The 27,989-nt window shown below is 30.8% G+C and overlaps 1 protein-coding gene across 1 annotated transcript; it reads right to left on the bottom strand.

The window, feature by feature from the left end:
- LOC124352682 (ionotropic receptor 93a) lies at positions 1 to 23,487 on the bottom strand. The gene is made up of 12 exons (XM_046802267.1): positions 23,294 to 23,487; positions 20,948 to 21,166; positions 18,820 to 18,926; positions 18,216 to 18,294; positions 17,228 to 17,305; positions 14,094 to 14,249; positions 13,094 to 13,256; positions 12,351 to 12,571; positions 11,160 to 11,340; positions 6,696 to 6,774; positions 4,038 to 4,195; positions 1 to 1,292 (listed from the first exon to the last, which is right to left on the bottom strand). Exons 1-12 carry the CDS (start codon positions 23,429 to 23,431, stop codon positions 1,195 to 1,197), a joined length of 1,677 nt encoding a protein of 558 aa, XP_046658223.1. The 5' UTR covers positions 23,432 to 23,487; the 3' UTR covers positions 1 to 1,194.
- Between the last annotated feature and the right edge of the window lie 4,502 nt (positions 23,488 to 27,989).

Here is a 27,989-nt window from a genome sequence, read left to right as displayed (position 1 = left end):
GATCCAATATAAAACACTCTAACATCAACAACAACTTATAAATAAAAAATTAATGAAATAAACTATTTAAATCGGACCAAATCATGAATCTAAACCATTCTCGAATCCCCTTTAACACACACATAAAATTTCATCATAAAATCGATCCAGTCATTTAGGAGGAGTTCAGTCACATACACACGAACACAAGAAATATATATATATAAAGATGTTGCACAAACATCAGTCATACATCATACATCAGTGTAACCCCGACTGTCAGGTCAAAGTGCCTTCATACTAAAGAGGGGTACTGAGCTCATTACTGTTTATTCTTTTGACATATAACTTCCCAGCTCGTATCAGGGACTAAAATCTGTGGTGGTATATGACGATGACACTACCTTGATTTGTAGACTGTTTGTACATTACTAAAGAACAAAGTACAAATATATACACAGGGTTAACCCTCAGAGCTCGGTTTTCAACTTACGTGATTGTTTTCTCAGCTCGGAGGGCCTCACTGGTTTGTCATGGCAGTTTTTATTATAAATTATATGGAACATATAAAAGCAATGTTATTGGTATTTTAAGGTATGATTTATATGAAACCTATCATCTAATATTTTTCTAAAAATGTTTTTTTTATTAAACTCTATTCACAAACATTACACGCCCCAATCATCAAGAAAAATTGAAATGCTAAACAATGATATGACATCATAAAATAACAAACAAATATGACATTTTACAATAGTAAAAGACTACTTTCTGGGTTAAAAACATGTTTTTTCTTTAGTCATGTGTTCTTCAGTTGGCTGATAAAAACTATATTATACAAGTTGATTAACAAGAAATATTAATTCATCTAATAAAACCACATATTTTAGAAATGTTTAGTTTATTAGTCACCATAAACTACATAAGAACTAATCACAAGATGAGTATTTTATTCTGATTCCAAAAAGTTAAACTATGTCAATTTGTGTCTGTTGCAAAGAATACATTGTTGGAAGAGTTTAAAAAAATATTTTTTCAATACAACAGGAAATCAAATGTTAATAACAGTAAAAATAAATTAACAATACAATTAAATGAACATTTCAATACGTTATTTTAACTACATTTGATATAAAAGATATTTACAAATGCATACACTACAATAAGAATGAAATAATTATTCTGCTATTAAATAAAAAATACATAAGTATGTGATTACTGAACAAATGGTTGTATGACTCTTTGCTCTTTTCCTAACTTGTGCCTCTTCACCAGAAACTCGAGTAGGATAATAATAAAAGACAGGAAAATACCTGAAAAAAGAAACATTTGCGGTGAAATCTGTTTTACTAATGTAAATATTGACAATTAGGTTTTGATTCTTCAATATTATGATTCTAAAAACATAGCAAAAATATATCAGGCAGGCAGTACATATAAGAAGGTTTACATTTCTTTTTTCTGTGCAGATATGCAAGCAAGAATTTTGGCCCGCTTACAACAGCACTTATAGGAAAGCTACAATAACTGCAGGCAAGCGTCATATATAAGTTTTGGGAAAAAGCTATTTAGCATAAATTTGGCAGTAAATGACTATGCGTATTGACATATTACGGAACATCTCCGATAAACAGTGTGAGTGTGTATGCATGCACATGCACGTGTGTGTGTGTGTGTGTGTGTGTGTGTGTGTGTGTGTGTGTGTGTGTGTGTGTGTGAGTGTGGTTCACCCAGGAAAATGAATGAGAAACCTCCTAGAGCGTGGATTTTCTCATCTGGGAGAGACAGTAATCCCTTGGATTTTTAAGAAGGGTTATACTTACAAATTTCTTTCGCTCCATTAACATATAATTTCTGTACTCAGTGGTATAACAAGCAGGGGGGGGAGAGGGATAGAATCCCCTCCCAACAGCAATAACAATAAATCAAATATTCGTTATAGCACTACGAATAGCACTCTTATGTTCAACTTGTCTGAAATACAAAAGTTAAATGTTTTATCTTGAATTAGGCTTATTCTAATTAATATAAATTTAAGATGTATTCAGATTTATTCCTTACTACCTGATGTTTTGTTCAATTGGATTCATCCCCCCTCCCCCAAGGCCAAGTCCTAGTTACACCACTGTTGGTACTGTATTACTACTTCTTATGGATGAAATAATACAAGCACAATTCTAAACAGATAAAAAGTGTACTTTCATAAATATTGAAGCACTGTAGGATATATTTTTAAAATGTACTTGATTCAAATAAATTTAAATTGATAAAAAAATATGTTCATATAACTATAACTAAAAGAGTCTACAATGAGTGTTACATGTATTTGTATCATTTGTTTATTTTTTGTTTATCGTATAATGGAGCTCTTTCATTCTACAAGTAGGTTTTCAAATATTATTAGGTTATTAACTCTATTCATTTGGAAATATTCAATCATCAAAAATGTTACACAACCACATTTTTTGTTTTTGGTCTTTGAGTTGCGTTTGGAGAACAAAACATTTTGCAAATGAAATAATTTAAGTTTTTGAAATATATATATATATATATATATATATATATATATATATATATATATATATATATATATATATATATATATATTTCATTCTTAAGACAATTCATTCTTACTTTTCATTTTCTGTGTTGATGTTTTATGTTATGTTTATTCTGTTCTTATAGCCCTATTTATATAATTTTTGTTATTTCCTGAAGACGGCTTAAGTCGAAATATAGAAAATGTTTATTACAATAATTGAAGAATTCTTATTGAAGATTAATATATATATATATATATATATATATATATATATATATATATAGCAAACCTTTCTCATCAACACCCAAAATGTATTTTGGTGATAGGGATATTGAAGTTTGAGCCAAGGTGAACTGATATTATTGACAAAAAACAACTACACAAATTTCTCACGAACATACAAAACACAATGGATTGCTCCACAGAAAAACATGTTGAATGTGTTGTCAAATACTCTAAAGAATCTTAATTTTAATAAATAAGGGAATGTGTTTTATATTGAAACGTTTGCCGGTTTTCCCAAGATACCTAGCACTTTTCGTTAGTTACTTAAAACTTCAATTCAGTTCTTGGTAGTAGCTTCTTTGATAGTAGTAGATCTCGAAACTGTCCATCCCAGATTAGTAACTCTCCACAAAGATATAATATCTAACCATATTGTTTTTCAATAAAATGAAGATGAAATCTTCATTCAGCTGTCACCTCAAACTTTTAATTTGGCCCTCACTAAAAATATAAAGTGTCAAGAACTGAAGTCTAAAGTGCTGATGGAGAGTTACTAATCTTGGATAGAATGTTTTGAGACCTACAACTTCAAACCAGTCAGTGCCACAGACAGGCCATGGTAACTACAAGATTTTAATCATTCTCGCATTGTATCCACACAAAAATAAAATAAAGTTACTTTAATTAACTAAACTTTAATGAAATAATTAGAAAATCAAACTCTGTGAAAAATATCAAGCAGAGAATCGAGGCATGTTGAATTTGACAATTAAAGTAAATGTTAATAGAAATGTGATGGTCTAGTCCCACATTCTTTATTGTTAAGTACATTTCTTTCCAAATATTACATATATATTTTTTTATAAAGAAAACCTACTTCAATATAATAGTAAACTAAAACCAAGGTTGTACCCCTCTCCGAAAACCGACAGCATCAATACTTGAGCTCAATTATAATGTCTCAATTTCAAAACAGGATTAAGTTTATTTATGTTGTGTTTTTTATGTTTTTTTTTAAATAAAAATAAAACATTTAACTGATCCAATATGAACAATACAGGCTTTATATGGTTTAAACATAATCTTTGTACAAGTCCCATTAAAATGCTCAGTAGGATGGCTCGTTGGGTTCGCTTATTGGACTGATAATTGAAGAGATGTCCATTTAGTCCTGCACTGAATCATCACTCAGTTATTTTCTCTTGTACAATAGATCCATACTTGGCTAAAGTTATTGGAAACAGTGAGGCACATTAGCCCTGCAATTAAATAGTATATTTTAAAAACACACCCAAGAATAATATGAAGAATGATCCTTGCATGTCATCAAGGTTCACTGTGTGGTTATTGACAACAGCTGTGTACATGGAGTTCCAACAGCGATCTTTACTGGGCAAGTAATCCGTCATCCACTTGTGTATCAGTCCCATCCTGTGCATCTTTCCAATTCTACAACAAGGGTAACAAGTTATTGTCAGGTGTTAGAACTATGAATGAGAATTGAGGCAGGATGTGGTTTTCATAAACTTTAAGATAATCAAGTTCTGATACTTATTTAAGTTTGGGGAAATCTTAACAAAGAATTTTTTCTTTCCTCAACAACAACAACACAATCACAATGGATTTAACAACCATGATGTCACAACTTAATCCCATGTTTGCCAAGTCCAATCAACACAAAGCTACAATAACACAACAGCAAGCCATGACCCCTAGGGCTCAGTATTGTCATTTTTAATTCTGATAAAAAATTACTATAATGGACTAGTATAAAATCAATCACACATACAGACTCCATATAAAAGTAACATAAATTTTAAGATGCAACACTATTTGACTGATTAATTGTATCAAAGTTTTATTAATGATGGAATTATTTGTATAGATACATAATGAAATTATATTGTTTATTTTTAATTGATTTAAATGTTGCCTAATTTTAAGTAGTAAAAAACTCGACATATATGGTATATATTAAACTTTTTATACCGAAAATGGTTTGCTATAAAAGAAATGAAAAGAGACAAACATGACTGATGAATGTTTTCTATTTACTGTTTATTGTTTTATTGTATATTGCATCTTTAAATTTGAAATAAATCTCACTCTTCTGTTTGTCTCAACAGGCCAAAATGATACAACTCAGAGAAATTTCTAAACTCTAGAATTAGTTTTAACACAGAAAAGGGACCATAAGGTAACCTATTTAAAACCTTCAACTTTACTATTCCGTTATCTACTTACAAATACACTGTGCTCTCTAATTCAATAATTATAAAGCACTGCTTAATCATAATCATTTAAATATAAAACATTCAAATTAGCTTTAGCAAGCTTGCAATCTTGTTTATCCCAATTAAGTAAACGTAAACACAAACATCTAGCTATTGTATTGGTCAGTTAGGTAAACTGGTTTGTGAAACTAGTTCTCTACGTTGACCTTCTGTGTGTCATATGAATAGGATGAGAATAGCGTTTTACTTCAGGGTTTGATAACAGTGTTAGGAGTGTTGGCGTTTTTTAACTATCACTAAACTAATTGTAGTTTACTATTTTCATTAAAAAATTAAAATTTATTCTTAGAAAATTTTTTATCTTTCTATTTCACACAATTTTAAATTATTGGCTGAACATTAGTGAAGCCTATCACTTGCTGGGCTGTAAAATTTCATTTCTGTCTGTCTGTCCAAATGATCTGGCCTACAGACTTGAAATTTCACATAAAGCTTCATTTCTTTAGTAGAAACACTGAATTCAATTATGGTGCATGTCACGCCATAGTATTTGGCAGAGCATTAAGCAAGTTTGTTTACATTAGTCTTATTAATGTAAACATTAGTATTATTAGGTAAAAAAAGGTAACCATAACGGCAATGAGGAAATAGCTGAATAAGTAAGCAAGCGGAGTTAAAGGTATGAGTATTTAACATATAACACATGTAGCTTATTCATACAGTAAAAAGAAAAAAAAATAATAAAGTGGAAAGTAAATATTAAAAGTCAGTGACATTTATTTTCAGTGCACTACTGTGTTATAGTACCCTCCCTACCTCACCGGAACTTTTATTATTTAAACACTGCTATGAAACCTAACTCAGTAAACGAAAATTGGAATATATGATGTAATAAGATATCTCGAGAAAGATCATCTGAATAGTTTAAATTTTGCACGAAATGTAATTTCTATATAGACAAAAATGAGTTCTATGGTGATGCATATTCTACCATGGAATTTGGCTGAGCATTAATGAAACTCAGCAGGTGGACACAATTTTACTTTTATCTGCTTGGGAGATGTAATAATTATTTCTTTTTTGAATAATTGTTTATCTGTATATCTGTCTACAGAATATCTCGAGTGAAAGGCGCTGTAGACGAGCAACTTGAGTGAAGCCTATTACACAACACATGGTGTGGCATACTAGTACCTTGTATTAAAGAGAAATTTTGTTGGTACTGTACCGTGCAACTCAAAGTATATTACTGAATACTTTTGTTAAGATTAATCTTGAATAATTAATATTATCAGGAGTCTATAAAGAAAAACAAAAATCATTATAGAATTGTGCGAAAATGAGAAATGTGTTGAATTCCTAAATTTGCCTATATGCAAAACAATAAAATTAAGTTTTTGTCTTAAAATTGTATTTTTAGGACAGATAATTAGTCATTTTGGTAACATTCAAACCATCTATATACTCCATTGAGTTTCATTGACACATATCTCATCTGTGTTACAAACCATATTAGACTTCTGTTTTCTCTTATTAGTATCAAAAACTTCTACTCTGTAGCACGATCCTGAAAAGTTCAAGATTCGCGTATTGTCAACAGTGAAAATAAAAATATCACTGGTGTTATGTAATCATACATTGAAACAATAGAGTATTTTCAAATTGTTGATTCCTCTAACAAAGCGTGAATAATGACACAACACAAATTTACTCACTCTTTATTAAACAGCTCCAGGTAAGGGTTATCTTGAGAAACAATCATTCCCAATTTCTCAAACATGAACTCTTCACTTCCTAAACACGACAAAATTTCATATTAATCTGAAACTACCAACTTCAAAGAAAAGTAAAGAGGGATAATGTAACGAAATAACCGCTATTACTTATCCATATAAAAATATTAGTCCTCAAAGAATTTTCCATTCAGAAATTATAAAATCTAATACAATTTCAGATCTATTGAAAACAGTATAATCCAGGTACCTTAGTAAAGCGTTGCTTTAAACAAAAAGTATTTTCCTTAAATTGCACAAAAATTAGCTCTTTTTGATGTGCAATAATTTATCTCAGTTAACAAAGAAGTAAATGTTTTAATTTATTATTTACATACCATTGGTAAATTAAAACATTTTTACCTCAGAGCCAAAAGAAAAGCAACTTCGATGTTAGTTATGACATCAGCTGCATAATCATGAGAACTAAGGTTAAAAGACGTAATGTGTTATACTGATAAAAACACCGTGTTCACAACATAAAATTTGTCTCTAAAACTTTTTCTGATTCCCTTTTGATAATACACTTAGTCCAAGAACTGAGAGCCAATTTGCATTGTATGAGCACACAACATAATTTCCCTTTAAATCTACAGAGAAAAATCTCTTAAGAAACGAACTGATCGTCAACAATGGGAGGGTATCAAAATTGTCTCACATTTTTAACCCCTCTGGTAGCCTCCCATTCAACCTCCAACAAAACTAGTGTAGCTGAAAATTGATTTCTTTCTTACCAACAATTTTTATATTGGTTTTTTAAACTAGGTTGAGTGCTTATATAAGCAAATTTTGCAGTACAATGTACTCTACTAATGTAAAAAAAATCATTGTTGGTGCTTAAATGAACTTTCAGCTTCAGGTTTTCCTCACTTATAAAAAGGCCTCAAATAAATCCACTTTTGGTTGTAGATTATAAATATAGTATTGTATTAAATTAAGTATAATTTTAATACTCCAAATGGGTTACTGAAATTGAGTTGCCAGTAAAACCTATATTTATTGATGTTCTTTTTATAAAATCTGGCAAAGTTTGAGATTTTTCGTTAAGTATAATGATAATAATAAACTAGTTTTCTGGTTCACATGTGTGAACAATGTTTCAACATGGCGTAACTTCATGTTAGTTATGACATCAGCTGTATAATCATGAGAACTAAGATTATATGATGAAATTAATATGTCATAATATTTGTCTAATTTAATGTAATGTCGGTCATATTGGAGAAAGTAAAACAATCACTAAGTAGTTAATCAGAACTTGGAAAGTCTTTTTGTTGTTCGATTCCACCATATAAATTTTCTCTTTTAATGTATGTCATGACAACGGCAAGTTACATAAGATAAGGTTCTCATTTTGTTGGCCACTATTTCAGCTCACTGCCTATCTTTCCTTAGATAACTTTATTACATCAGCCAGCCACTAATATGTCCAGACTTTAGAATCACAACAGTCTCAGATTACCCTAACAAGCCTTGAGTTAATGACCACACTGATAGTGAACTGCTCAATGCATGGATGTAACTAGTAGAAAGGTGGGGGAGAGGAGCAATATCACCCATAATTATTTGCATTTATATATTTTTAAACCTATGCAAGACATAAATAAGACCTATGGTACCATAAGATTTGGTACCAAATAAATATTTGAATAAATTGGTTTAGTTTTAATAAAACTTAAAGCTTTAAAACCTGTTATTTGTATATCTTATAGTTATAGATGACTACAAGACTACTTTAGGTTTCTTTTTTCATACTTATTTATTTTGTTTCTACTCCAAAAAAATGGCAGAATGGTGTAAGGGCAATTAAATATATATTATGTGTTCAATGTATGTATGTTCGATAATGTTATTTATTTATAAGGATGTTTTATCATATTATGTAAGAAATAACATTCATGACAAATCTACAAGGAATGGTAATTGTCTTGATATACCTTTTACAAGATAGGAAAAAGTAAGTATAGTCATATTAAAATGTGTATGTTAGACTATAAGGGTGTTTGAAAAGTATGGGTACGGCTTAATATTTTAAAAACCATAGGAGATAACATCTATAAACTTTGCACAGTGTCATATGGCTATGTAAATTATTTTTTCTTCCTATTACCATGACATGCCAACCATGGGGGGACGGCCCACAGAGGAAAACATGGAAATCTTAAATTGAAGCATGGGTCAAGTGATACCTCATTTGAAAGAGCTCACTTAGTAGAGTTGAATGCCGCAAACCGCATCTCAAAAGGTTTATCCAATCAGAAATGGCGGGTTGTTTTAGGTACACATTGTGAAGTACATTATGCGCTGCCATTTCTGACTGGATCGTCGTATTCTGATGTGGTAGGCGGCATTTCACTCTACTAACCAATGTGTTTTCACTAACTTTTTTAATTAGCAAATTATGTCATAAATTTATAACACATTAAATAAAACTAAAAAACATCGGTATTTATTGTGTTAAGTTATTAAGTACGGTATTAAGTACCGTAGTTTGTTTATTCAATTTAAAAATGTTGTATCAATATTATTCATCAATAATATTTTATATCAAAAATTCTTATAGACAAATAAGCTTTACATAGCATAAATCATAAGTTAGATATAATCAATTTACACTTACCTAGCCCTACCTAAGTAGTATGAACATTTCAATTTCAAACAGCTTTATTCAAACAAAATGTATGTCAGAGTACAATGAATCATTTTACAAAATATATCTACATGTTGTAAAACTCATCAATTGAATATAATACTTTGTTAACTAAATAAACCCTCTATCTATTCTTAAGTTTGTTAATGTTATTTTCTCTACTTATTGTTTATCTTAATGATCTAAGAAATTTTGCTCCTGTACAATTATGTAGCCTTCTCTTTTTGTAGAACTCTAGATTATAATGTGACTTTTATTTCTTGTCTTGTACGGATGTATTTCAAAACGTTCATCAGCTTCTATTGAATTTGTCTTTATATGTAATAATTTATACAGGGTGTCAATTAAGTCTGGAACCTCTTTTTTAATTTTTAAACCACAATATAAAAAAATACCAAAGTTCACACGTGCTTACTGGTGATAGTAACGCACACATCTGTCCAATTACCGACCGGATAATCGCTTTGGGGGACGGTCCACAAGGAGTCAGACAAAATTCTTAAATAGCAGCATAGGTCAAGTTTGGTATCAAATTAAAGGTCTTACTTAGCAGAGTACAATGCCGCAAACCGGACTTAAAAAGGTGGATTCATTCAGTAGTTATAGCTATTTGAATGTTAAAACAATTGAACAATGTAAATTATTAAGTATTACAAGTAAACACCAATTTGTAAGTACCTGTGATCAAAGTAAGTGTTCAAAATGTTCCCCTACCATCGTCTGGCAATGTCCTAGGCGGTTGTAAAAGCCATCCACTGCATTTTGAAGGTAGTCACGAGGAATATCTTGAGCTTCTTGGACTATGAGATTTCTTAGGTGCGCCAAATCTCGAGGCTTAGTACGATAAACTTTATCTTTGAGGTATCCCCAAAGAAACAAATCCAGCGGAGATAAATCAGGGGAACGAGCAGGCCACTCTACTGCACCATGTCTTCCAATCCATCTGTGAAGGAATATTGTATCCAAGTATTCTCTAACAAGGAGAGCAAAGTGTGGTGGCGCGCCATCTTGTTGGAAATAAATTCTTTGAAATTGTCGACCAAGAGCAGCTTGTAGTGCAGGAATTATCTCATTTTGGAGCTTTGCTAGATACGAGTCACCATTTAAATTACCATTGATAAATAATGGGCCCATAATTTGGTTTCCTATAATACCTGCCCAAACGTTAAGTTTCTGTGGATGCTGTGTATGACTCAATCTGCCACTTTCACATTCTAACAGTAGTTATGTTATGGGTAATAATTATTGATTCCTGGCTTCGATTACTACATTGTCAGATGACCTATGCTGCTATTTAAGAATTTTGTCTGACTCCTTGTGGACCGTCCCCCAAAGGGATTATCCGGTCGGTAATTGGACAGATGTGTGCGTTACTATCACCAGTAATCACGTGTGAACTTTGGTATTTCTTTCTATTATGGTTCAAAAATTAAAAAAGAGGTTCCAGACTTAATTGACACCCTGTATATAGTTAATAATGTTATTAATTGTTTACAACTTTTATCACATTTCTATAATGTATGTTTATTTTTATTTTGATCTAAAGTATATATTTTGGGACCACCTCTGAAGTCAAATGTCTTTACTGAAAAGTTTATGATATATTATTCATCACAATATTAATAAGGATAGTTTAGAGCTCAAACACATATTTCATCTTATTTTTTATAAACTCTCTCTGTGTCTAGACTTAGCAAACACTTCCTTGTACAAAATAAAAAGAGCCTTATTAATTGCTGATATCAGCAGAACTCAACCGAGAGAGAAGTCGCAGGTGTTGGTAGCATGGAACTGAGACTTCATGACGTAAAGAAGCCTAGTCTTGCTCTGGATGTAAGCATGTCTGCCATCACGCACTAACTGTATCACTGCCGGGGTTAGCTCTTTGTGTAACTGCATTCGACTGTACACCTCCTGTAGCATCGGATCATCAGCAGCCTACACATCAGAGTGTGCCATTACAAATTTATAACAAGAGCGTACATGGGAGAAGGGACTAAAGTTCCCCTCATAAAATTTTAAAAAGCTAGTATTCAAATTTCATAGGGCAGCTTGTTAATTTAAATTTTAAAGACAATGCTCATTGCTCTCATTACTCAGGGAATTAACAAACTCACAGCATGTTATTTCTCTCTGAAATAATGTTCTATATTTCTAAAAATGTACCTTTCCACCTGAGAAAAAAGTTAACAACACAATTTTAGGGCTCTAGTTATTAATGGTAGGTAAATTCACATGGAATTTACTGTAAAATGTTTTTAAACTTTTAAACTAATTTTTGAAATTCATTTAATATTTTTGTATAAAAAGGACCTTGGAAGATCGGAAAAGTATCAGAAAACAAATCATATGCAAAACACCAAATCCAAAACAAGGGTCATACATAAAACTTGGATGCTATTTAAGAAAATTGAAAATTATACTCCTCGAATTGGATTAAAACCGTACCATATGAAAGCAAAATTAATGAAAAAATATAATTTGACAATCAAGTTTACAAAGTATTTGCTAAAATTTAGTTCAAGTAACAAAGTCGATACTAATTCTATAACTGATTGTCAAATGTTGACAAAGGAGAATAATAAAACGGAATGGGAGAAAGGTCTTGTTCAACACTTTGACTAAAAAGTTATACCATTGTATATGGGCTTGTGACTGGTAGTCTGTTACTATGAGCTGTTAGTGAATTTTTTAAATTTCAACACTACTCTAGCTATAATATACAATTACGATGTTAACAAACTGGCTACTAAATAATACAGTATCTAGTCTTGATATATTTATAATAATATGTTACTTTGTCGTTTGAAATGTGACAGTACAGCATTAGAATCAATCAAAGCAGCAAAGAGGCATTCTCACAGGCACCTTGGTATTGAAACATGGCTTTTTCAATAAGTAGGTTACAACAGTTAGCTAATACGAACTACACAATAAATAATACTGACCATCAGAAGAGTTTTGATGTACGATTCATCAGGAATGCCCCAGGAAAGCATATCCTTGCGCTCCAAGAGGTCGTGGACACTGGCCACTACCTTGTCCATTTTGGGAAAGGTGAGGAAAGCCACCAAGTTGCCACAGTATGTGGTCACAACAACCAAGACCACAATCCACCATGTGCCAATAATCAGACGCCCACTGTCCGCCATGGGCAAGTACGTTCCTCCTGATACATACAAAACACTGAAAATCTTTAACTCCTATGTAACCACAAACTGTACCATCTAAGTAATGTAAAATTTTCAAAATATTCAACAAAATTTGTTCTAAGTCTTTTTGTGTGATGCTATGAAGTTAGTTTAAGTGTTCAAGTCCATTTTTAACTAAAGACTGTTTAAATTGTATACTGCAATGCATTGTGCTACAACTAAGTTTGTGCCACTAACATTGAAAATATATAAACTTTCCTGGCAATTCTTTGTCAGTCCTTACTTCTTAGCCTTATTTCATAACAGTCTTATTTCCTCACACCATTGGTAATTTCGTGCCTTTCAAAAGAACTGTATACAAATTAAGAATCATAAGATAAAATCACCAAGTGAATAATCCGATAGAATCCTACCCGGAATCCTAATATTAGTTGATAGTTATAATCAACACAGGGAGATTTAAATTTAATATAATATTTGAATAAATTACAAAATTAAAATAAATTAAGTGAGTGAGTGAGTATAAACAAAAATATTACCTTGTTGAAGCAGTGCTCCATAAACATACCAAAAACAATTTGATATCTTCCCAAGGCCAGTTGTGTTACTCACTCCATGGTAATTGTAGAATGGACTGAGTCTGTGTATGATGTACAGTGTAGGAGCCATCAGTGCTATTGAACTTACGATGCAGAACCATGCCTAGACACAAGACAAACACACATTAAGTTGGATATGCCTGCCTGATAGTGCTGCACTAAGATATTATAGAAATGCCTGATGAACACTGACACGGTGCTGATGAATAAAATGTTGGCTGACTAAATATTTGGTGGATACATCTTCGAATTTGCGTTTAAAACTACTAAAGTCAAATCAGCAACATCAGAACATTCTGTCTCAGCTAGATGTATAATCTATACTGTATTATCCTAGATATATGTAATTTGTACATAAAACAGAGTTTTACTCGCTTTGTTGACTCCAGCTGTGTAGAACCAAGATTGTGTCAATGTGTACACACATTAGTTAGCTATGCCGGCAACCTATAATGGTTAATGGTAACTCTGATTGTATAATGCTACAATTCTGTAATAAATTTGTGTCACTACACATCATGTCTATGTTATGTACAAAGTATGTATACTGTATATTCAATAGGATACTATTAAGTACTGAAGTACTTAGTGACCACTAGTTCTTGTGCTACATGGAATGTGCTACTTTAAGTATCGCCTTTTTATATATCTATTTTAACCAAGCAGATCAAATCTATTATCCAGATAATCTTGAAAATTAAAAAAGGGAAATATTAATACTTCTTTAATATACTGCAATGAAATCAATCAGCATCATGAGTTTTCTTTTATTTATTGAGTAGTAGATTTAGCAAACAAGAAGTAACACTCCTTTATAAGAAATCTTAATAACATACAACTAAAATCAACCTTCTAATGTTATAATAAACAAGAGTTTTTATATATTTTAATTTCTTCTTTTAACCATCTAAACAACACAAAAAGCAATAAATATACTTACATCTGGGGTAAAAGGAAGTATGAAGAGGAGTGCACGACTAAGCTCCTTTGGTCTTGAGACCAAAAACACGTAAGTTTCAATACTGACAGGTTCCGTAAAGTTAACAATGGTTGCTTTGTTTTCCGTGATAGTCAGAGCACATGCACCCAAGAAAATCTGAAAACAGTTGGTTGAAGTAACAATTTTTAAAACACTTCAACTACTTCAAACAGAAGGTTGATTGGTACAGATAAAACAGACTTATTGCGATGGAGTCTGAAGATTAAAGCCATTAGCACTGCCATCTGGTAGATTTTAGCTGAAATACAGAACTGGAGGGCTAGAGGAAGTACATTGAACTAACAGTGGCACATTTAGTAGAATTATATCAATCTTTCCACATGGATGAATCACTTTTTTTGCACAAACAGCCTAATCAATTAAAGATGAACACATTGATGATTTCATTGAAAGAACATAATTGAAGTTTAATAGACACCATATGAAATGCATTCCACTTCAAATAGAAATAGGTATACCGCAGAAATTTAAAAAAGGATTTGTTTTGATGAGTTTTTGTATCCTGGCATGATTTTGTCAAAACAATACTTTATACTCCAATGTGGACTATACATTATCTGTACCGGGATAACAAAGCATAATATTCAAAATTCTTGGGCTTTCAGGCCAGTGTTATTACTTTAATGTAGGTTTTATGGTTCACACAGTGCCAAGAATTTGGTAACGCAATTAAAATCTTTAAATATTTTGTCCCAACCATTTCCATGTTCCTTGGATGTAAGACTTGCTGATAAAATAAGGATGATATTAAGGACACACAATATTAAAACTGTATTCAAGTTGGTTCAAAAACTGAAGAACTGCTTGAGACCAGTGAAGGACATGATTCCACTGTATATGCCTGGCGAATCTAATCTAAAGCCACAATTTCATGTATTTGGTTCAGTCTAGGTTGGGGAAACAAAAAGTTTAATATTTACTTGAGTTTGTGTACACATGAGGCATACAGAACTTCAGGGAACAGAAAAATCAGCCATAACAGAATAGTTACAAAACCAAACATGCATTATAATTCCACAAAACAAAAGTACTGGTTCAATTTCTATACTATTTATCCAAAGATACCAAGAGAAATCTTATAATCAAGAAAAAAATAACTTCAACACAGAAGATAGCATCAGATTATCGAACATTTGGCAGTCTGTAATAGAGAAGCTGTTTTTGTCCGATTGACCAGTGATTAGTTAAGTTTCAACAAATTATGTTAAAAATCAATCCTCTTCATCACCTGTGAATCTATATTATTGGCTTTGCCAGTTTTGGTTTATCACTTGACAGAAGATGGCCTCCACAAGGAAACCTTAATATTTCAAGATTTAAATGGTGTTAATTATAGTTTTCAGTGGTGTGAACTGGTTAACCCATAGACTAGTAATATAGAATTGAAATATTACTCCTGACCATTGTGGGCCTCTGTGGCCCACAGTGTTATCCACACAAACTGTGCTTCTAATTGTACTTGCCATTTCCAAAACAAATCTCTTTACATCTCATTTGTTTATATAAAAGACCACAGAGAATCTTTTGTAAAACTAGTGCTAACATTATAATTTTAATTTGAGAAGATGTTTTTTCAGGTAAAACTTTCAAACAACCTTATCAATTATTGTACAGGACAGTTTAGCATTTTAAATTAGTTAACTAAATGGCCCACAAATCGTTTGGGGGCATGATGGGATTTAATAAATATTGGCCACCATTGGCTTTTGGTATAGGTGGCTTGGGCCTTCAACCCAATCACATTTCCAATCAGGTTTTTTAAATCTGTTTTCCCCCCAGCTCATATTCTTCTAGCATATTTTCAGGGAAAACCAATTTTTAGCAAACTAGTAACTATAAAAGTATATACATTATTATATTTTATAATAGTTAATAATATTTTTAATCAATTGTACCAAGCTCTACAAAATGATATTTACATTAACAAGTTTTGTATTTTAACCAAGTATTATATCTTTCAAAATATTCTGCAAGATGAAGACCAGGTTCTTTTAGCAGGATTTGCAATAGTAGAATGCTTCATTCACAACTTGTATGTTGGATATTGTCCAACATCATGATTTTGCTATTCCACTTATGTTGGATAGCATCCAACATTGTAATGACACTACTTTTACTTAATTTTCAGCCGGTCTATGTTGTTTCCATTTGGTGCTATGCATTCTCAGGAATTAATAATGACAGCTGGAGAATGAATACCATCTGGGTTTTGTTATTTTGTGAGTGTTATGATGTTTTTCCAACACTGGAAAACGTAACGACAGTGACAGTGACAGTGGCATAGTCCTAGGACCAACAGCAAATTGTGTTGGTAATGATGGATTGGACATCACCTGGTTTGTTTATAAAAGAATCTAATTTCTTACATTTGCTTTACACATTGTTAGGTGGGAAATTACCTAACAATCTGTAAGAAAAACTGCTGTATGATTGCACCAAAGGAAACATCACAGACTGGCTGAAAATGAAGTAAAAGTGATAATGTGAGATGTCGTCTGACATATATAGTTATAAGAGCTAATGGTCCATGGCTACATGCAATCATATTAAATAAATAAAAATAATAATACATAATATAACAATGAAATGTATTATGATATAATACAATAAAAATAATACATTAAAAAAAGTACAGTGTTCAATAACTAAAACAAAGATTAGAGACCATCCAAATTTATGCGTCTTAAGGTTATAACGAAGACCAGTCAACAGAATTTGCTAATGCTTAGCTTCATTTCACCAGCAGTATTACCTGGCTTCACCATTAGATAGTTGTTTAACTTAAACTTGAGTTTAATCTGTTCTGTAAGATATTAAATGCTGTAAATATACTTTTAATGAATGAATTTTAATATTATTATGAATACTTGTGTAATATTTGAAACTTATTTTGTAATACTACAGAATTCTTAGATTTTATTATAATAAACACTATGTAAAACTTACATTAAGAAGTGTAAAATTTTGCATTTAAAAGAAAACCAACTAAATCTCTTATAATTTCAAACTAGGCATTACAAAAATTATACATTAATGACTTTGAATTGTTGACAGTTTGTACATAAATACATTACCTTTTTTTCTCTGATGAGATTAGATATTCTTTCCCAATACATAGATTGTAGTTGAATTTCTAGTTTTGAATCAACACCCTAGAAAATATAGAAGTTAATAATCAGCATACATTTATTAGATATAAATGTTAAAGACTTCTTTTTAAACATAAAACAAAAAATAATAAAACAAATATTATGCATGTTTGGACATTTTGAAAGCAATTTTCTGTCCACCAGCAATTTTTATGCCCTATTCCTTATGAGATTCAAGGCAAAACCAACATTTGAAGGTTTAAATCTGATTTTTATAGGTACATTTAAGTTTTTATTTATGTGCCAAATCCTAATTAAAAGACCAAATGCTGACTAATTTTAATTTAATATAAATGGTATAATGATGTTGAATGGTAACAGTATTGATGTTATTATTTTAGCACTGGTATGTTTCTTTTTTGTATGTATAAGTGTGGCCAATTTCAGTAATGTAATATTTAGTGTTAAAAATGGAACCTCTAAACAGGCTTAGCTTTCTGAGGTCATACATTTTCTCGCTAGTAATTAAGAAATCAATTGTATTTAAATGTCCAGTATTTTATTTGAAAAAGATAATATTTTTTGTTTAAATGATACTCGCTTAAAATAGTACAAAGTATTATTTTATTTAAATTTCTTAAAGTTATGATTATTTATGTATCATTAAGTTTTGTATATCATTTTTCCTTCTGTTTGTTTTAAAAATTATTTTTGTGTGTAAGAGAAAATAAATATTCTTATTCATAGTATAAACACAGTCCAAACTTTCACAACCTGGTGGATTTATAGTTGTTTATGCAGCAAAATTACTGCAATAAAAACATTAAAAAATGCTACAGTTAAAAGTAACAATCAAACAAACAAGGAATAATCACTATCCAGGTTGTTCGTATTTTTGAGCATACCGGTAAGGGTAGTCATAACATATAGTGTAGAATATGGGATAGACCTCAGTAAGAGAAGAAAGTAATACCTCTATTTTCCCAACGTTACTGCCTTCAATAGCATCTAAACCAGGAGCTGTCTCATTAACCGGAGTTATTACATTGTATCTGAAACATAAAACCGTAAATGGATAGACAGCCTCAAATAGTATTATAAAAGTCAAGCAGTATGAAAATGGCCAGATCAGTGAAAAGTTCATAACTCATAGGGAACAAAGGATAAGTATGACTCCTATCCATAAATTATAATAAGAAAATTTTAAAATAAAAATTATAATATTTTATCTCCAATACATAGAGTATAAGAAAACATTTAGTAATTGCTTAAAAAATTAAATTTGTTTCAGTAGCAAAATTTATTTTTGGACCACCCAAGTCAAAAATGGAGGATTTTGAGAAAATGGCTGCTTGTATATATTTTGTATATATTTATTTGGGTGAGGGTATAGATGATGGATGATGGTATGGGCATGTATATGTAACCTTTAAGCACCAGTCATAACCAAACAAAAACAATTTAATACACAACCAGAATATATTATTGATTTAATTGGTGATTTCACTGGTTGAATTATTTGGGTTTATTGATAATTTTACAGGTAGAGAATTATAGTAATTAAGATTCTTACTCACGTGAAATTGAACTTCTTTGCTATGAAGTCGACTATTTCAAACACAACTCCTTTGAATTCAACAGCATGTCCAGTCGAGTTGTAGTTAATTATCTGCCATGGTGGAAACTAATAGCAAACATTCAAGCAAAAGCTAAGTAAAAATCATGTAAGTTATATTTTTACATAATTTTGACAAAGGAAGAATTACAGTTTCACTTAAGTCTGAATTACAGGGATTCCAAGTATGAGTGTATTATTAAGTTACTGAAATACACACTCCATGAGTGTTAAAAATCTAAACTGATCCACTGACAAACTGCAATTAGGATAATATTAAGGCTAAAATATAATGAATCAGTCTAAAAATCATTTCACAAACTTACAAATTTTAACTGTTTTGTTATCTACTATGAAAGTATACTTTATGTCAAAAATAATTTAACAAATATTAACAAAAGTAAAGAGATACATAGGAACGATAGTTACAACTGAAGAGGCAAGGAGGTTATAACATGAAATCAAGATAGGATATAGCTTTATGAGAATAAAACCACATACAGAGGAGCTCAATTTCTTATAATTATCCCACGCTCAATTAAATCCTAATTATGTATAAAAAGTTTTAAATTAAAATTAAAAGATTATTTGATTGACAATGCTCTGTATAATTTTGAGGAATTTACCAGTTGAATTAGCCTGGTAAGTTGTGTTAATCCTAGGTTATGAATGCTATGGTAATAGCTTTAATTATTTATATATGCTGACATTATTCCATGTACACTCTTTACATTGTATGAATAAAGAGAACTGATTTCGACTTTGTAGAGGGACGCAATCTTTTGGAACATAGTTATCTGAAGTTTTGGGTTTTGGGGAAAACGTAAAACACATTATGAATTGTTTTATACGTTACTGCACCATGAAAATTATGCTGTCTTACAACAGAGTGTCCTATGTGAGTGTTACAGTTGTTAACAAAGCACAGGTAACTGCTGTTATGAGTCAGACATGACATTCTGTGCGTACACCAGGTAATTTTTACTTTTCAACAATTAAATGTGTGTTATTTTGTGTATTTCTCTACATAACAAAGATAGACTTAGTGACCTAAATACAATTATGAGATAAGCTTACTTTCTGTTAAGAAATGATCAGTTCTGAGGGTATAAACAGTGAATACTGGCCCTCAGTGTATATGCGTACATGTGTGTGTGATGCCACTGCTCAGTGTATATGCGTACATGTATGTGTGATACCGCTACTCAGTGTATATGAGTGCATGTGTGTGCATGATGCCATTGCTCAACTTTTTAAATATTGAATCCAACTGGAAGCAAATTTTTAATAGTTGCCTGCCTTATTCAAAGTAGGCTTGGTCCCATCAACTTTGTATAACCACATCACTGGTGTACTAGTTATTTTAAAAGAGAACACATTATAAAAAATGTTTCTTTTAAAGATAATATCACAGCAAAAAATGGCAAGGTTAATTCTCCTACTGCAATGACGTCACTAAAAAAAACTTGTTCTAAATTATTAATCCCATATTTTTAAGATGTTCCATGTCTGTGATGTTTTATATTTATTCAACTACTTTGATAAGGTCAGCTTAAAAACATAACTAAGCATCTGCATTTTACTTAGATCTGTATATTCAATGCCATAACAACCTTGTTGTGTTGTTTGATTGTAAAGAAGTTCTCAAGATGACTAAATCAGTGTGAGCCAACGAGATTCCACTCTACACTGATATTAGCTTTGTAAATATACAAAAAACAGATATTAGTAAGAGTTTGCTTAAACAAATTAACTTTCTCATGTTAATAACTAATATATTTTGAAACGCGATTTCCATATCATGTGATGAATCTTGTGTTGTGCGTATGCACCTGAATGGCCGTGCAAGTATTTATAATGTGCAAGACTTACAAGTAAAAACAGAAGGCAAATTCCGTTGTATGGTTTTACTAAAAAAATTACTTTTGGCTAACAAAGAATATATATTTATCTGATTTTTAATGTTTTCAATTCAGTACACACCACAAAAATACTGACTTTAAAAAATGTAATTAATTGAAATATTGTTATACCAGCAAGACAAATTTTGGAGACTACAGTAAACTTCTTAAACAACTACAAATACTAACATGGAATGAAGCAATTGGAAGCACAAGTTGTCGGAAGCCATACTTGGAATGTGGGAACAGTTGGTCAGAGAGGCTACAGCCCTCACGTGGGTTCCAGTAGCCAATCTCCAAGAGATGGCTGGCAGATGCCGAGATGTCATAGTCTTGACCCCAGAGTTCCGCAGTCAGTGCCCTCCACATTGTACAGTTGTCACAGTTTACTTCATTCCGCAACTTTTTCTGAAGAAAACATTAATTATCATTTTGATTTTAACGGTAGGCCCTGATGATAGAACAGATGCACTTTTGGAACTTTTTTTTTTCCAGATACAATGGATAATCAATGGCTTTGCACACCAAACAGTAAAGTAGAAAGTGATTGAAAAGAAAGTAACATAACCTCTAGTATAAAACTAATTACACACTGTTTACCAATATTTTAGTTTTTAACAATTGAAAAACCACATTTAGCATTGTTGTTAAAAAAACCCTTAACAGAGCCTTTTTAAAATCATACGGACGTCTCTCCATCAATGCGATAACTCTTAATAAAAAGTCCTAAAGACCAAAATTAGGCTCCTCTTTGTCCATAAAAAACTCAATTGATTTGGGAGTCATAAGGTCAAAATTAAAGATAAAAATAACATTCAAACATTTTTCAATGATCTTATGATTTTTTTTCATGATGACAACAAAAAAAGTAGAATAAACACATTTGTAAACAGAGTGCAATCATAAAGCGTTTTATCATGTGATATAATAGCTCATGTGTTGATGTTGCTTTATTGGAATGGTTGGTAATAGACAATACACAATATTTTTTATTTAAATATTCATGAAGAACAGTACTGACATGAATATAGTAACAGGTAATAACAGGAATTTATACAATGCAAGGATTTTTGTTTCATAGTTATACAATCCAAAGTTGTCTTTTTTGATGTCAAAGAGAGTCCTGAATTTGGACTCGGTAAGACTTTTGTTAATTCTGTATGGTTCTTCCATATTCCGTTGTATTGGTTTAGATTTATTTTAACTTACAAGTAGGTTAATTTCCCAATAGTATTCTTAACATGTTATAGTTTAAAATATTTATTTAATTAACCTTTTTATAATTTCAAATTTTTGTCGTATTGTATTGTATTAGTAAACAAATTTGTTACTGTGGACTACAAGTTTAGAAATATTTTTGTTCATCACAAAAAATCATATATTTATTAGATCATAGCCACTAGTAAGTTGTACATAACATATCAAACCTGGTTTAATAATAATAAGTTATTGGCAAAGTAAGCAGTCATAAATTATTATTCTACACAATGGACATTAGCTCAAATTCTATTTGATTTTTATTGTGTTATTGATGTTTTTATATTTTTATAATCGATAACTTGATATATACTTATACAATAATTTCATAATCATAAATGAGGAAATATTAGACTACAGTAAACCATTATAAATACACCATAGTACACAATTTAAAAATGCTCTTTAAATCTTTTTCCCACTTCAGTAGAACAGCATTGAAAGTATCTATTTAATACAATATAAAAAACACATTTTCTTACAAACACTTTAAATCTGATTTCATAGCAAATTTGACAATAACAATACTGGTCAAATATATAACTGACATCAGAAAGCACTATAGCATTTTGTTCAGTGAGAAGTTTGTGTTGTTGAGTTGTTTGTGATAATGTTTGAAAAGTTGCTATTCCGTCAAAGAATAGATTAGAACTGGCCAATGGATTTCATTGTAATATTTTTCTATTAAGAAATCTATATTTTTATACTTCATCTGTGTTTATAATTTGTCACAAAAATTTTATAGTTACTAGATGTTTTGTTAAAAAAGGTTCCAGACATTTTACATCAATTCACAAATAATGTAAATTAAAATATTTGTATAGTTTACAGTCTTTCTTATTAAACATTAGTTCATGAAACTTCTTCCTTATGCACCATGCTGTTTATTAAAAAAAAAACTTGTTTCTCATATCGACAGCAATGTCAATACACAAATTACAAACAGAATGTTTATAAATATAACAATAAATAGAATAATATATACTAACAACTATGAAACCAAAGTTTGGCAAGAGTTCCGTGATAGTCAAAGAATGAAAGTTAATTGTTGATTTTCCATGTGTATCAATGAAGATATACCCAAAAATTTATTTGTGGATTGGGAACTTTGGTTCCAAAAAACTCGTAGATTTGTTCCATGGAAAGCTGTTAAAGTATTTCCATGATTTTTACTTCTTTAAACCTGGTTTATTTTTACATTTCGAAACATTTGTGGAAATTGTTTCCCTTTATAACTGAAACTGTTCAATAATCATACAGTTGATCAAGACAAAGTACCTTGATAAACTGCAAAAGAGTATTCTTGCGCTCAACTTTTGAAGGTTTAATCTGCTCCCACTCCTCTTCTGAAACTTTGCTTGACTTGTCTCTCTCAGCCTGAGCAGCCATGTCCAACCCTTCCACCAGGCTCTGCATAAGGCCTGTCAGGTGACACTCCAGCCCATCCTAGAACCAAGAATAAGAATAAGAACCAATATATATGTTGAATTTTGAGAATACATAACAGTTTTATTCAAAGATTACAATCCGTTGAAAAACAGAGTACTTTTAAAAGAGCAGAAACTGCCAGTTTGAATGTTAAAGGATATGAAAGGTTCTGTCCTTGGGGCATAGTTCCTATTGTAATTTTTTAAACTACTTTGCAATAAGTACAAGAATACGTGGAGAAGGAAACCCTTGAATGCCAACATCATAAATCTATTATTCCGATAGTTTTAAAAGCAGACATTATTACTTACAACACATCGGGAGTGGTACTTGGAGTTGTTGTACACAAACGCTATGTTTCCTCCTTCCTTCAGATGGATGGCAAATTCATGCAAATTGTTACGAGATAGCTTGTGAGGCAGAACAAACAACCACTGGCAGGTGGGTTTCATCAAATTAAATTCTTTTACCTGTAAAAAAATTGAATCCTTTACAACTTGATGCATGTTATAAATTGTTTATTTTTCTTATGAATATGATATACTAGAAACATATTTCTAAAATATAAATGTTTTTTCCATTGTATTTGCACAAAATTTGTATTTGAAAGAAATGTTACTAGAAAAACAATACAATTTTAATCTAATGTAACAAAATTTAAAATTATTTCCCAATAATTAGAAAAAATAATAGACAAACATTAACAAAAAATACAAAACCACCTTAATAAAAAGTTTCAATCATGAAAAATAATAAATTTGTCCCAGAAAAGGTTAAAGAAATTATTCCAGATATTGCTGTCCCTTTTACAACATGTTTTAATCTCTGTTTAAATGAAAGCTATTTCTCTGAAGAAGTTAAAATCTCGAGAGTATATCCAGTGTTTAAGATGGGTCCCAAAAATAAACCTGAGTTATTTCCCCACCTCTATACTTCCAGTTGTTAGTAAATTCTGGTTTATAAAAAAGTTTATAATTATTTAGAAACTAACAACATTCTCAATACTATGCAACTCAGTTTTAAGGAAAAGTAATCAACCTTTCAAGTACTAAACAAATTAGTTAGATATGTTTCACAAGTCCTTGAGGAGAAGGCAGTTACTCAGGCCAATTTATGTGACCTGAGCAGGACTTTTGAATGTGTTGACATAAATGATCTTACCATGAAATTATCATACTTAAAGGTTAGGCAGTGTACTACTTTCTTTTCTAAAATCCTCACTAAGCAACAGAAATCAAAACACATAGTTTACAACAATGGTGACAGGTCTCAGGAAGTAAATGTCATGTATGGGGTTCCTCAGTGATCCATATTAGGTCCATTGTTATTCTTGGTCTGTTTTTACTTGCTGTTGTCAGTCTCTGCCACAAAAGTCTTACATGCAGATGACTCAACATTTTTAAATACAAGCAATAGCATTAACACACAACATTATAACACGAAAATACTTTATTAAAAGCTTCACGTTGATCAGCTGATCTTTATTATCAGCTTTCATCTAAATGAACCTTAAACTCAAAATATCTTGTTTCGTTTAAGGAAATTTGTAAATTATAACTCTCAAAGCAACCTATCTGATCACACTAAATTCTTGGAAGTCTAGAATTATTTAACTTCTCAGCAACTTATATTCTGTGTTCATAGAAATTATGTGAGAATGTCTTATTTTGCCTTTTTACAATCCATTATAAGATATGGAATTGTAGTGTAGAGCAATGCAAGTAAGATTAATAACATTATCCCTTCAAAATATCTATAAGAATAATTACTAACTCACAACAACTAGAAAACTGTAAAGCTATTGTTTACTATTTATAAAATTCAAACCATAATAAACCTGTATCTCTTTGATTTTACAAAATATATTTGTCAAAATCCAGCATTAGTAAAGACTAACAGTATCAAACACTCCCATAACACCAAGAATGAAAATGCTGCATCTATCCATTTTAATAGATTGGGCAAGACTCTTGAAAGCCATTCTGTTATTGCACTGAGGGTATACAACCACTTGTCACCCTTAGTGTTAAAGTACAATAAAAGATATTTTTGAATAAATATTAATTATCACTGTTAGAAACCCCATTTTATGCATTGGACGATTCTTCTGATTAAAAAACATTATATTTTAAATCCCCCAATGCCACTGGTTGTATTCTTTGTGTATTGTAACTTATGTTTATATAATACTAGCAGTTGTCCGCGGCTTCGCACGCAATTTCCCATTGAAAACAGTACACTATATTCACTTATTCTTTTTCTATCACATTCTAAACATTGTTGAGATAATTGATAGTCGTTCCTTCGTGAGCCTCTTGGGCGCATTATGAAAGTATGTACCATATTCCTGCCTCTATCTTTCGTGATTTTTGCTAGGTGTTAATAAGTTATTCAGAACAATTAATGTATAATCTCGGTAAACTAATTAGGTTATAAAGAATCAAATTCAGTCTGTTAAAATTAATTTTCTGTCTAAGATATTTCCAGTATTATTTAGGAGTGTGCCTTCAAGAAAATGTATCAAAGAAACCCAATATCGATCATAAAGTGTCTTATTTCGGCTCTTTTCATTTACCTTTGATGTTACCAAATTCGATTACCTTATGTGCAAACATTCACGGATTTGTACAATGAGGTTGTTTTCATAATAGCGTTTAATAGTATTTTCATTGCATTAGATAGTTTATTGATCATTGGTGCAATCTAAATTTAAAATTAGGCAATGACGTCTTCTATGAAACCTGCATTACACTACTGATCAAGCACTTTCAATACAAATTTTCTAAATTTTAAATGTAAACAAATGTTTCTGCCTCTTTAATGAACTTCAGCTGAAAGTATTAACAGCTGTTAAGTATCAGTTTGTTTTTTATTACGTGTCATAGCGCAGTCTGTTGGATCCAATATAAAACACTCCAACATCAACAACAATTTATAATTAAAAAATTAATTAAATAAACTATTTAAATTGGACCAAATTGTGAATATAAACCATTCTCGAATTCCACTGAAAACACACACAAAATTTCATCAAAATCGGTCCAATAGTTTCTGAGTCTATAAAGGACAAACACACAAACATTCATTTTTATATATATAGATAAGATACAGATAGTATGATTTATAACCAACTTGGCTATCAATGAAAGCTGCACCTAATAAGACTTTGTCGATGATATATGTTTTTATGGCAATAAAGTGTTGATGTTGAGTATTGCTGGATTGTACTTTAGAGAAGAGCCAACACCAATCACTGGTTGTCTAGATATTTCATCACCTTTACAGCATGCAAACCTAACACCTAATCACTTATTTTGTGAAATGGAGGAAATAAGAATAACTATATAGCGTACACTGTCTATAATACTATAGTCATTATATGTCAATCGTCACGCTGTAAAGTTTTGAGAACCTAGTAGTAGCAATTTGGCTGTACATTTAAAATTTTCATCAAGGTTTGAACTGAAATTTGTCAACTAATACTGTATATTAATATTAAACACAATACTAAATACAATATTTAACAATCTTACCACATCCAAAATAACTCCAATGAGATCAAAATTGAGAACAACCAGAAAGTTGGCATTTTCCTCAATTTTCGGCATTAGTCTCATCAAATCTACTACACTGTTTCGTCTGGAAAAAGAAACTTGAAGGTAGACACAAATACTGAACCATAAAGTTGAGCAGTAATAAATAATCTTATATAAAAAGAGTTAAAACAATTATATAACAAAATTACATACAATTGTATATAATTATATTTATCTAATCGAAACTTATACATCAATAAACTGCTTTTCTTTAAATTTTAAAAGTTTTTGTTACAAGCATAAAAGATAAACTTTTCTAACATAATACCTTTCCCAGTCGGTTTGTGCAGGTTCTATCGTATACACCATGGCCAAAGATGACTTGGAGTTCAACTCATTATCCAAAATCTCTACTGTTAGTGCATTTACCAAGGATTCAACGAATTTTCCTTCTAAAAAATAACAGTTTCATTAATCTAAAAATCTTGATTTTAATTAAATTGAATAAATAATCAAAAATTAAAACAAATCAAAATGTAAAAATAAATCTTGTTCATCTTTTAAAAATGAACGGTTTATATACTAAATAAGTTATTAAATTTAGAAATTTGTTACCATAATCTATTTACAGCTATTAGTACTAACTAAAATAGTTTGTTAACAACAAGACTATTTTGCTTCAGGAAAGTCTGTTTGGTCATTATTTATGGCTTTATTTAAGAACCAATAAGTCATAGTCATAGTTAAAAATGCTTCTGTTGTAAAAAAAAAAACAAGACTGTGTTGTTTATTGCATCTGAAAAAATAATTAGTGGTTCAGCATACTAACATAAAATTTAAAACATTTTTTTATTTAGAAATTGGTCTTGTGAAATAAGCTAGTTAACTTCAAAATAATTTTGAATGTTTACTGGTGCAAGTAACGCATGACCAACGAACCCCTGGTGTGATCAGAGATGATAGCCACTGACTTCCACTCAAGTATCTGCTCAGTTCTCAGGTCCAAGAGG

This window comes from Homalodisca vitripennis, chromosome 1, assembly GCF_021130785.1.
Source record: "Homalodisca vitripennis isolate AUS2020 chromosome 1, UT_GWSS_2.1, whole genome shotgun sequence".
Classification (NCBI taxonomy): domain Eukaryota; kingdom Metazoa; phylum Arthropoda; class Insecta; order Hemiptera; family Cicadellidae; genus Homalodisca; species Homalodisca vitripennis.
The sequence above is the reverse complement of the archived record's forward strand: the minus strand, read 5'-3'. Positions and strand labels throughout refer to the sequence as shown.

Bases quoted from the DNA above. Each gene is read 5' to 3' on its own strand.
- LOC124352682 (XM_046802267.1), bottom strand. From the start codon at position 23,431: ATGCAGAGCCTGGTGGAAGGGTTGGACATGGCTGCTCAGGCTGAGAGA. The intron at 13,257-14,093 runs GTAAGTATATTT...TCTTGTGTCTAG, and splicing joins TACTTCCTTTTACCCCAGAT to GCATGGTTCTGCATCGTAAG. The intron at 11,341-12,350 runs GTCAGTATTATT...TCTGATGTGTAG, and splicing joins ACATCAAAACTCTTCTGATG to GCTGCTGATGATCCGATGCT.